At 31.6% G+C, this 12,799-nt stretch overlaps 1 protein-coding gene across 6 annotated transcripts in view; it reads right to left on the minus strand.

The window, feature by feature from the left end:
* sick (sickie) overlaps positions 1-12,799 on the minus strand; it is a 520,404-nt gene that overhangs the window by 358,736 nt on the left and 148,869 nt on the right. For all 6 annotated transcript variants that reach the window (XR_012999731.1, XM_031978463.2, XM_076372255.1 and 3 more), the window contains 2 exons: positions 12,514-12,631; positions 11,464-11,516 (listed from right to left, as the gene is read on the minus strand). Coding sequence is in view for 5 of the 6 variants with exons in the window: in XM_031978463.2 (XP_031834323.2) it covers positions 11,464-11,516; positions 12,514-12,631 (171 nt within the window). In the remaining variant the exon portion in view is untranslated. The remainder of the gene's footprint in view (positions 1-11,463; positions 11,517-12,513; positions 12,632-12,799) is intronic.

Consider the following 12,799-nt stretch of genomic DNA (forward strand, 5'->3'; position numbering starts at 1 on the left):
GCGTGACAGCGAATAAGCCTTGAAGTGAACGCGCCGGCAAAAGAAGTTTCCTCTTACTGGACAGTAATTAGTGAAAGAACGGAGCATTGAATTATAACCAGGAAAGGAGACGTGGGGGACCGTTTAAGAAATTGCGCATTGTATGGAGGTATATCGCCGTCTTTTCTACGCCATTTTGTTTATTCCCACGTTTCTCTGTACCGACTAACCGGCAGCCTATTATTAATTATTCTATCGTAAGTGTTTAGGATCCGGTTACTGCTGCAATTAACAGCTAGGCCTGGTGGAACTATAATAACGCATGTAAATGATCGTGTTAACTGTACCATAGAGAAATAACTATTCAATAAATTATATAAAACAATTACTACTTATAACAGAATAATTCTTAAAAAATCTGTATTTGAATTTTATGAGACCAATGTCACTTTGAAAAGTATGAAAATTTACAAGCACCTGCCATTTATTAACACAATTTCAATCTATGTTCTTGATAAAAACTGTTTAGTTAATATACATGTATGCATCAAATAAATAACAATTTTACATTTCGATAACGTGTAATTTATATATATCAGAATATTATGAAAGTATTGAATTAGAGTTTTGTGAAACAATGATGGACTGAAAATTTATTTTCTTTGTAAATATGATGGATCCAGTCTTACTATTAATGAAAAGAAATTAATATTGTTTAACACATTTTAACACATCTATTGAAACAGGATTAAATTATGAAAATGAAAATGTAAAAACAATGAAACAAAAGAATAAAAATAAATGTTTGTTGCTCATTTTAAAAACATTATACACGTAGATATTTTTTCAGAATGATGAAAATAAAAGTCTTTACAAATGCATTATACTTTACCGGGAAACCACCACCAGGTTTCCCGCCTGTTCTTTTGGATCCCTCTTCGAACCTACTGTGTAAATATCCCACCTATATCTGGAACACCTGTGGCGTATATTTTCGGTGTAAGGTGATCAAATACTTTTGCTTGCTCATAGCCTTTCACGGTTCGATATCCTTGTTCCGATAAGTAAACAGTTACACAATCGATTTACTTCCCTCAAGGAATGATGTTTATCACGTGAAATTCAATTTGGTCTGTGACTTTAATTGAAAGCGTATTTTGTTCATTTAACTAGTGAAAACGTAAGTTAAAAATAAGGTTTGTTGCTTATTTGCTTGAATTAGTTTTATACCGAATATAAAGGGTGTCCAAAATTTAAGGTGTCGAATTCTATTAATTAAACCATCTATGTTTATATAACACTCTTTTCACATTTAAACCCATAGAATTTAATGGTTTAGTATAGAGTTATAAATAAAATTGCAGAATTCGAAGGGAAAAATTAAAGGATATCTACAGGTTTTATAGAAGCTATTTTTACTGTTTGTATTTATTATGTTGTATTAACACTAATTTGTATGTAACGTTCTAAATTCTCCATGGGTATTTTTCTTTTTATTTATCTGTTACTATTTTTTTTCGAATTCTCTCCAAACTCTGTTTTTATTTATATCTTTTCAATATATCCATATTTATACATTTTTTTTTACTCACACAAATAGAATAGAAAGTTCGGCACCTTACATCTGGGACAACATGTGTATTAAAATATGGAGTATTTAAACGTATGAATGTACAATAAATAGAGACAATAACTCGAAAAGAAATAATACTTTAAATAATAATTTTTAGTAATGCGAAATGATTTCAGTTACTTGTGAAAAGTAAGGGTTAGCATCTTACATACTTATTATAACTTGAACTTATGTCGATGATGTCCATTATTAGTGACATTTAGTGAAATAAATAAAAAAATACAAATAATTAAAATAAATACAATGTATACAATTCAGTATGAACTGTTTGAATGTATATAATCTCGTCCAATAACTTCAAGAATTATTACTCAAATAATTTTAGATTAACATATTTTGCATTTTAAAAAATTAAAAACAAAAAATAAAACTAAGTATATAGATACAATAAAAATAAACTAAGAAGCAAGTCTTATTACCTTAAAACACAGTTACAATTAATAAATAAAAAAATAAAATTTCCACAAGATTAATGAAGGATTCAATATCTTTTAATTAACAATTTTTTCATTCAACGAATTCATACAAATGCAACTGTTTTACTTGTTTTATGTATTTCATGTATGTTAGGTGGAAATCAAATTTTTTTCTTAAAACTTTCTTTTAGCGGTTAGCATGCAAATGAATAAATATCTGTTTATGTGTCGTATAATGTTTATTCGTAAAAGTATACCTTTATTAATAATTGATTACCATGAACTCGTTAAAAGCCGGTCGGTTGACTAATAACGTATACACCGTGTGAGTCACTCTCACGGGAGTGGACTCTCCGTGAAATAGAAATAGATCGCGATGGACCGGCTCGGACGGTCAGAGATGCGACGCCGGCAACCAGTTCCGGTTCAGTCAATTGGACTCTTTTAAAAACAACGTCACGCAATTCAAACAATATTACATACTATCGGAAAATGATGGTGCATTAACGATAATGACTTCCATCCTGTGTCAAACAATTTTCGAATTCCATATGAATCAGGTACAAGCTTTGTCAGAATGTACGAAAGCTAACGATAAGATAAAATGTACAATAACAAATCACTTTTAAATACTTTATTACGAAGTATTATGGGAAATATGAAATACGAAGAAAATACTGTAACCATCTTTGTTTTTCATACTGTATCATGATTTCTATGTAATATTTTTACTGTAAACTAATTTTGCATTCTTATAAGTGAATTTTTATAATTTTGGCACAGGCAATATTGGTTCTCGCAATTATTTCATTTTAAGTGCCCACTTTTTTATTAAAGTAATAATAAGAGGAAAAGTGTTATTGCATGCTTTGTATTTAATGTTTACATTTTAATTTTCTATAAAGCATTTATAACATTTTTTTATAAGAATTTTTATCTTGTTTATAAATACAGAGCATACTAGCAAGACTGGTACAGAAACCTGTGAGCCACCCTGTATATACAGTGACGGACGTAAGTATTTGTATAGTCAAGAAACATCTGACGGAAGTAAGTACAAGAGTTTTAACTTTAATTTTATGTTCCTTTGTGGCTACATATAATACATGGAAAAAAATTTTAATAATATTTGTATAATATTTAATATTACACCAATATTCTATGCGAGTAAATATATAAAAATTAAGCTTGTAGTTTACAATGTACTCACTGACGTGCATATAAATTTATAAGACTGAAGTATTTTAAATGAATAAAAATATTAATGCATCATTTATTAATAAACATAACAAGCTGGGTCAAATGAGATTTAAAACTTATAAAAGGCTTAAAATAATTACAATGCAGTTCAAGTCGCCTTAGAAAATAAATTTTTTTTATAAATCAGCAATTCCTGTAATTACATTGTTATGGACTTCTATCCTAATTAGTTACCAGAAATAAACTTCGTTTTTTTGTGTTCGTATATATTGAATATTAGTATGAATATCTTTAAAATTGATTGAAATGAAATTATTCACCTAAGTGTCCTAATTATAATTTTTTATAAATATTTTTGTCCATCACTGTATATACTTTTTTATAACCGTTCGATGATTTTTATTCCGCTAAAAATTGAGAATGAAGGTTTAGAACTGTTCAAATATACAATGGAAAATAGTATTGCTGCAAGTTATGAGTTCAAAGATGCAGATGAGCGCTGACTGACTTTCCTACGATGTACGACAGTGTCACATAAAAGACCCCATTTTATTATTAGAACTGTACAAGAAAATTTATCTCTGTCTCTAATAGTTCCCAAGAAGATACCTAGCAGCACTTCAAATAAGCCACCCAGTATAAACAACTTATAGAGTACTTACCTCTATCTTTACAAATTTAATTCAAATACAAAATCATTTTGCATAGTAACTACTTTTAAAGTGTAAATAACAAAATATTCGAAATCATTTACCTACACACGGACGCATAGTACTTTACCATTTGCGTTCCATATATTTTTATAGGTTCATACTTAACCAGTTAACTGCGTTCGACAAGTATACACGCCATCTAAAAAATGAAAATGATACTGTATCATTCTTTCAATGATAAATTATTTATTTTTTCAGACAAATGTGTGATTCTTCTTCGTTTTGCTTTAATTTTTCGTTACAATATATTATAGATGCATTTGAGCTGCATTTGATCGGTATACACTTTATCGTTTTATTTTATGTCGTACAAAATGAAAGACTTTTAAAACAAAATCCACAGTTAACAGCTTAATGAGTATAACAATAAAATATCCTAGAACTACCGAGCAGTCAAATTGAGTTTTTAAAATTGTTCTATAGAAACTGTAAGTATACATCTATTGGGATCGCGATTGTTTTATAATTCAATTTACGCGTTACTAAATCAATTTCCTTAGTCGAGAAATTTCTCAGAGAATCATTTGTTATATTTTCAATCATTGTGATAGAAAAATTCAAGAATAAATCATTTTTGTCTGCTAGTTCTAGTGTTAAAATGTACATCATATATAATACTCCTCCAAACTTGATCAATCGAAAATTTCCAATTTTCATGTACCGATTTAATTTTCTTCGCACCGTAATCCTACCATCAAATTTAAATCCATTAGAATAAGATCCTTCGTTAAAAATCACACGCTTCTGAAAATGAAAAGTTACTTCTATTTAAACACTGCTTGAATGATTTCATCTATTAATTCACCGTTCGATTCTCACCGTTCGATAATAATTATTTCTCCACCAACACCTCTCTGTTCAAACTGCATTTCGCTGTAGTATATCTTACAGTGTCCCATGCGCAATCAATTAATACCAGAACGAAACGAATAAAACGAGTGCAACAAAACTGTTTCATTTACCTAGGACGAAGAATATCCTAACGAAAACGACTTCGCGTACCTCGTTGAGTACGTATCCAATAAATTACCGGTCTAGTTCACGTTGCCGAAGCGATCGAGAGTTTCCTGTTTAATTGTGAAAGAAGCATGGGAACGCGTTCCGTTCGGTTTACGAGTTAAACGTGTCGCGAAGGCGCGTACGAATCGCAAACAGAGGTGCGACTCGCGTGTTGCTTGCGCGTCTGAGTCTTGAAGGAAAACACGTGATTCGGGTTTCGCGCTTTACCGGGCGCGCGCCCGTATGCGTACGTTCGAGCACGTACCTCATATGTGTATGTACAGCCGGTTAATGGCGATCACAGACGCAACAGCGTTGCGTTAATTATAGACCGGAGCCCTTCTCCTTCCCTTCATCTACCCTCGACACCGCGAAATTGGAAAGCCGGCGTCAACGACGAGCCACGCTCGTTTCTTGTAACCGAGGGTAGGGACACGGCTACCAGCAAAACTTCCGAGGAACTTCTAAAAGGTTCTTTAAAAGTTTTAGATAAATGGTTTCATATAAGCGTCTTGAACCTCGAGCTGCCAAGAGGGGGGCGCTCCGTGCACTCTGTGTCATATTTTCTATATTTCTGTGCAATTCTTAATTATTCACCTTTTGTACTATAATTTCTTTTTTTAACGGAATTATGATCCGTGCAGTCTATGTTGAAGTTATACGATTGAATGGCATAGGAAAAAAACAACAACCTGCAATAAATGCGAATCGACGCCGAATGATATTGACGATAACAATCATATGAGAGGACAAATTGTTTGCAAAGTATTCAGAAAAAATACTATGTATGTTTCGCTTAAAATGATTTAATAAGTTACTTGTTGCTAGCAAAATTTAGTTAATAAGATTATTTCTTGGTAATTCGGCTTGTAAAAGATATATTTTGATGATACACTCCAAGGGTATCGTGCAAATTTTTACTTCTAATTCTACTATACGATTTTTAGCCGAACAAAATATATTTTGATTGTATATTAAGATTAATAATTGAAATGCAATTTTTGATTCGATTGTAAGTTCCTACCTGCAATTACTGATTAGAACTCACTGCAATCATCTGAATTTCAATTACTCCTAATTTTTAGTATTTAAAGATTATTGAGAAACTACCGATAGATAAAGTATTAAAATAAAAAATTCACATATTTGATAATAACAAGACCTAACAAAGACCTTTTGTTACGTTACATTTTAGTTTTATGTTTAGATGTATAATATACTAATCATGTTTATGTGGAAATCATAAAACGTCCCGTATATCGAAGAAATAGATGTTTGAGTTACAGATTTGATTTCTAATATTTTTTTAAATATTTCATTGGCACATATCTATCCTAGCAGTAAGATATACATTTCGGAATGTACATATTTCCTCAAATTTGTGCTTGAAACCCTATAGAATGATTTCATCTTGCTTACGTGTCTTTAACGAATTCCCAGAAACTCAAAACGCTTGCCAAACATAAAAGAAAACAGCAAGTTTTGTCACTAAATCACTAAAACGGGAGCACATGTTTCAGCAGTTGACTACTGCACGGATAACGAGCGTAAAATTAATATAGAAATTTTAGACTATAAACGCGATAAAATTTGTTGGTTGCTGACACGTCCACCCTCAAAGCATTTTAAGTGTAAATATAATTTTAGGATTGAATCAGGGGAAAATTTTATTAGGCTCTACTTATCTACGGAATATTGAAGGGATTAGTATTGATGTTTTTTGTATCATTTAGTGGTTCACAGTGGTTGACCTCATTAAAGTGTACATGAAGCAGATACTATGCGAATTAAGGTTACGTTCAGAAACACTAGCTGGCAAGAGTCCCAAGCAGTTTCGAAGGAAACGATGGGTAAAGTACACAGTGCTGCACACAATTATTCGAACAACGGAGAAAGGCGTTTATTTTTCAAAAAATGTTCAGCAGGCGTTTCAATTTAATTAATTTCTGATGGAGAATATTAATTTTACTTCAGGCTATGTTAACATAAAAAAATATGGCTTGTTCCGTCTTAATATTTCAGTTTTCACAAATTCATCAAACTTTTATGATTCTCACGATATTTTCAAGAAAGTTTTATATTAGTAATATGATCTTACCAAATTACTTTCCTTGGTTAAATATTATAAGCATAATTTAATTATAGGCTGAATTCATTTTAAGACAACGTACATTCACGAGTATATAGGCTAGACCGTAAGTCATCGTGAATATTGGAAAAGTTTTGGAGAGACTCTATAGGCTTCATTTCAGAGTGCTTAAAGCAACTTCGCCGAAAGTTTAGTAGGTCGTCGAAGAGTTAAATGATATACCTGCCAGTAGACATCTTTTAGAAGCTTTATTCACCATAGAGACTTTTAATAATTCTTCAAAAAGATATTATTTACGTAACATAGATTATAGAGGGTGCCCTGCAATCAGTGCTAGAATCAGGAAGACAAATTTTATAATTTTTTAAATTTCCGCATTTGATACCTTTTCTTGTAAATCTTATTTCTTAAATATGAAGTTCTTTATAGGATATTAACTATACTTTTAGAATTTGTTAAAAAATACATCTGTTAAGTTGTTTAAATGTACAGTACGATATTATATGCCACAATCATTAATCCCTTGTCATACAATATCCTATCAGATTCGTGAAAAAGGCCACAAACGGAAAATGAGAAAAATAAGTGTCACTCAATTCCTTTGACATCGAATGAAATATTACTCTTTTGTTATCAGTTACTATGTTTTAGAATTAACGTGGACATAGATGAGCATGAAATTCTTCTTTGTGTCTAGTAAATTATCGACGACAAAATAATTCTAACGGGAGCACTTATGAAAGAATCGTATGGCAAGGGGTTAATAAATTGAACGTACATGATATTTAAATTTTGATAATAAAATACACTAACGAAAAGTTACCATGTCGAAGGGATTTTTGCTAATTTAATCTTCTACAAGTTAATCCCGTAAATTGATTAATAATATAAAATGAATTTCAAATGTAAAATGCCAAACACAGATCTTTCTAATGCACTTTCATTCAAAGAACTATAACATACTTGCGAAAATCCGATTAGAAATAACCTTTCAAGATACATAGTTCCTACTTAGCATTATAAATGCTATCTTCGGTCATCTTCGATCCGCACCGCGTTCACTCAGGATTATGCAAATAGGGAACACGAAGAGGCGTTATCCTGCAAAGTGTAACTCGACTTTGTCGATCTATCCGGATGTGACGCAGCTCGTTTTCACCGAGATGCAGTCGGAATCCGTAAAATATTCGTTCACTCCCTCTTGTCTCTTCTTCCATGGTCTCCCACCCCTTTCCACGGCTCTTCTGTTACGACTTCGAGATTAGTATCAAAAAAACGGCAGGATCGAGAATGCAACGTGGATCTCTAGATCCGACGCGCCTGGAAGGATCACGCCTACGATTCTAATGAACTTTCCTTTTATAGCCGGGTACACGTCGCGCATTCTCCACGAGGAGTATCGCGAACTGCAAATCACCGTAAATTACTTAATATTTTCGAGTTGTTCAATTGTAGATTTAATGGACAGGTAGAATAGATGCACCAACTGTGAGATTCTCTGAACTGTAATACTTTAAGATCTAGGAAATGCTTTTATTTTGAAATTTCTCTGTATACTGTAATGTAAAAAACCTATGGATTTTAACCAATTATGCATAAGTTATAGATTTTAATAAACTATACATTATAAGTTATAGGTTTTAATACATTATATATTATAAGTTATAGATTGTAATCAATTATACAGTGTTATATAGTTTTAAAAAATAAAATGCTTTCAGATAAAATAATTATTCAATGTTAAAAATATTAAAGGCATTGATAGAAATTTACAGGTAAAATAAAAATTCAACACGTGCATCATTTAGCAAGATTAGTTATACTGAAGATATAGAAGCATGAGTATGTTAAAACTATTTCCAAGTGAAAATGTTACAATAAAATGTTACAAAATCATGTTTTCTCGAAGTTTATTATTAACAAAAATAAATCATACGAAAATGAAAATATATTTTTGTCTTTGTACAATTTATCTTTATGAAAATCATATAAATAAAATTAAAGCCGAATGAAACACAAACAATATCATATCATCACTATTAAAATCTAAAATGCATTCGAGATAAATAATAATATCTGAATTTAAAACTAATATTTTTAATGAGGTAATAATATAAGCTATAAGCCCACCTTAAAATTTTCCTTTAGTTTGTTCTACACAGTATTGAAATATGTTTGACATATAAAGAAATAAACTACCTGAATAAATATAGAGTTCAAACCAAATTAAGTTACAGACTCTAATTGTTAATAATTTTTATTCAGAACTGTAACCAGAGAAACCAGTCAACGAAAACTATCACATTTGTGTATATACGAAGGTAATATAATACAATAAATATCTGGTCACGAATTTTAAGACCGAGTTAATCGGAATTCAAGTTACAGTCGAGGCATCTCATTCACATATCGTAGCAAAGAAACGTAATTGGTGATTTGTGGTGGTTGCGTATGGTACAGCTGCTACGAAGAAGTACCCCAGTCGTTCAGATTTTATCTACGTATCCCAAATGCAGTTATAGACCTTCTATTTTTAAAAGACAACTCGTAAAGCGTTGCAACCTACCGCGATCGACTCTCGTCACCATAGACCGAGATTCTCGAATTTTCTCTGTACCCATGAGTTCCGTTCAAGTGGTTATTAATTATTACGGACGTCACCGTGTCACCTTACTCTGCACTTTATAGACTATCAATGTTTCCCTTTTACACATTTTACAGTTGCGGGTACGATGAGATATATTTCCTTTTTTTTAACGTGCAACTATTATCCTTGAAATACATTTACCTGCCTCAATTGTAATAACGATGATCGATTATATAATATTTATAAATATTTGCAGTTTTGTCATGTTTTGTATGCCATTATATTTATGTACTTGGTCATTGTAAACACAAACACTATATTTAATTTTTATTTATATAGATATTTTAGTATAGAGATAACTTAATATTATAATATTATATTAATTTGTTAATTAATTTTCAGCAAATCATTCTATGATCTGGCCTATTACAATTTACTGACCATACAAGACTTGTAACAATGGAATAAGTTAAGCCAAGTTCGATGAAAAGAAATCTTGAAATAAGCAAACTATTTCAAGCGAATCTGTCGTCACACTTGTTTTATCTGTAGTTAGTGGAAAAGTATTGCTTTATGCTATTTTATTATCCTTGAATTTATCTTTTTGTTACAGTAAATTTCATTGCACAAAAATGAAAGATTAATTTGTTCAATTTCATGGAACAGCAACATTACAATTAAGAAAAGCAGTCGACGTAAGAAGAACGGAAGAACGACGATTAGCATAATGATGCTATCATTAAACTCAATCTAGTTCATTCTCAGTGACTACAGAAAGACTAGAGGCACTTCTGATCCTCCTCCTTTATGATGGAAACTGGGACGATCGAAACTTTTAAGCTCATGAACCAACTGAGTGCAACTTGTTACTCTCAAAAAGAATCACACAGCTTTAATTGCCACTGCAATTATTAACATTAAAATTTACATAAAAAGATTCTATTTCTTTATCTTTGTATAGTCGATCTTTATGGAAGTCGTATAAAGAAAACTAAAGCGTTAGTTTTATATAACTTTAGCGAGATGATGGGTGAGGTGCGTGTTCGAAATTACTATCACAAGTTTAAGCGAAGGAATCTTTATTCGACCAGAGACCACGAGGACTTCGTGTCAACTCTTGGTTATTAACAGATGATTCTGACTGTGACTCTTACTGTTTATGACTAACTATGTCTAACTATGACTGTCTTTTATATCCCTGCTTCACAGGGGGCAAAAAGGTGAATTTTCCCTAATTGGTTAAACAGCGCATTGGTGTTAACCAATCAGGTACTTCCGGTGATTTTCAATCACCGCCTACTCCTTGCGCCCTTAGCGCGTTCTTTGTGGAAAGACAGTGCGCTTTGGTGGGAGAGTATTCCTTAGTGGAAGTTTGGCAACGCAGCGGAATTTTCTCCGGGCCCAAGCCTCGTGACGCCACTCGCCGAAGATCGCTTGACCATGCATTGCATCCCTTCGGAAATTCATGGTTTGTAACATCTACAATTTGCTACTGAGGCCGTCTGCAAATATTGTCGAAGGAAAAAGAAACTGGGCTATAATTCTCAAAAAACGGCTTTCTCAAAAGTAGCGTCGCTGACCCGCTTGTCATAAATCATACTAGTTGTTTGCACGCCAAATGTTTCTTTATGTCGTGCTTGCTAGCCACTACATAAATCTTATTTTTATATAATTTCAAATATTTAAACAGTGTTTCTACTAATATTCCATATATAATTGAAATTTGAAAGCTGTTAAAATAATTTCCATCTAACAACGTTCTTTGCATTTTGATTCGAATTTCCTGTTATTTTTCTGTTGTGCATCTTTATATTCGAAAGAATTTGTGAATACGTTTAAAAACTTACCATTTGTTGGGCGTTCTTCGGCTTCCGGTTAACGTCGATCACTTTTTGATTGGCTGCAATGAGAAATGTTCGGTAATTAGTACAAAGATACCCTTTGTTTCGATAATCGGTAACTCGTGCATTTGTCGATACTCATTGCACATGGCGTACACGTATAACACGTGACCACGGTACCCTATGCACTAACGACTTTACTGTCGATTTAGGTGTTATGGGTAACTGTTCAATGCCATAAACGATTCGACCATTGAGTATGTACTGTTATTTGCCTCTGAATTATTAGCACATCTTTCATTCACTTTGAAACATAGCCCCGGTGTACAGTGAGCATTCCTATTATCGAATGACAATGAACGTTTACTTTGATCCCCAGTAAATAATTAAATAGATTTATGAAAACATTCTCGCTTTGATCCGTGAAGTAATTAGAAACAAACAGAATGGGATATAATGATGATACTCTATAGATTGACACGGTAAAATTGAAATGAAGGTTTCTTTATGTAACATATAATTCTAAAGAATTATAAAGAATTGTTTAGTGTTTATTAATATAGATTTTTTATTCCGTGTAGGTGTTTTTAATGACATTGTAACCAATTTTATCGAAATATTTACCACTTCAGAAGAAATAGGATTATAAAAGTAGTACTGTGTGATACTATAGAAAATTACTTTCTGAGTGAGAAACAAAAAAGATCTGAATGATTAATAATAATTCTGAAATGAAATTTATTTATAAAAGCGACATTCGTCAAAATCACATTTGAATAAATACCTGCACACTTGAATTTTACTAAAAAAAGTTTTTAATAAACTTTTTAATGATAGTAAATTATTCTTTTGTTTTACTCCTTTTTATTAGTCGTAAGTCTTCGAAATGATCTCAAATTTTCGATCAGTGGTGTAGATACGATAGTGTCTCTTCTTTCAAAATTGACTCCGAAAGTATGAATAGTTGTTAGTAATTATTTTTAATTTAACTTTTTATTGAATTGATACTTTTTTAAAAGAACGTTATGTGAAATAAGACTGTAGTATGTTACTTACTGACTGCTTCCACCAGGTCAGCCAGAAGTACACCGTCACACAGGTCGGACTGAAGGTCTGTAACCCTTCTTTTACAACCACCTCTTTCTAAGTAGTAGTTCGCCCAATCCGTGTAGATCTGCACAGAAATATAAAATATACAATAATTACATTAATTACAAATATTTAAAATTATTTCTAAAACTTATTAATATTTACTTATATAATAAGTAAAATTTCACTTAAATCCTTGCCTTATGATTTACTTCACTACTATGACCGATGCGACTACTTTGCTATTAATAAC

Source organism: Nomia melanderi, chromosome 11, assembly GCF_051020985.1.
Source record: "Nomia melanderi isolate GNS246 chromosome 11, iyNomMela1, whole genome shotgun sequence".
Taxonomy (NCBI): domain Eukaryota; kingdom Metazoa; phylum Arthropoda; class Insecta; order Hymenoptera; family Halictidae; genus Nomia; species Nomia melanderi.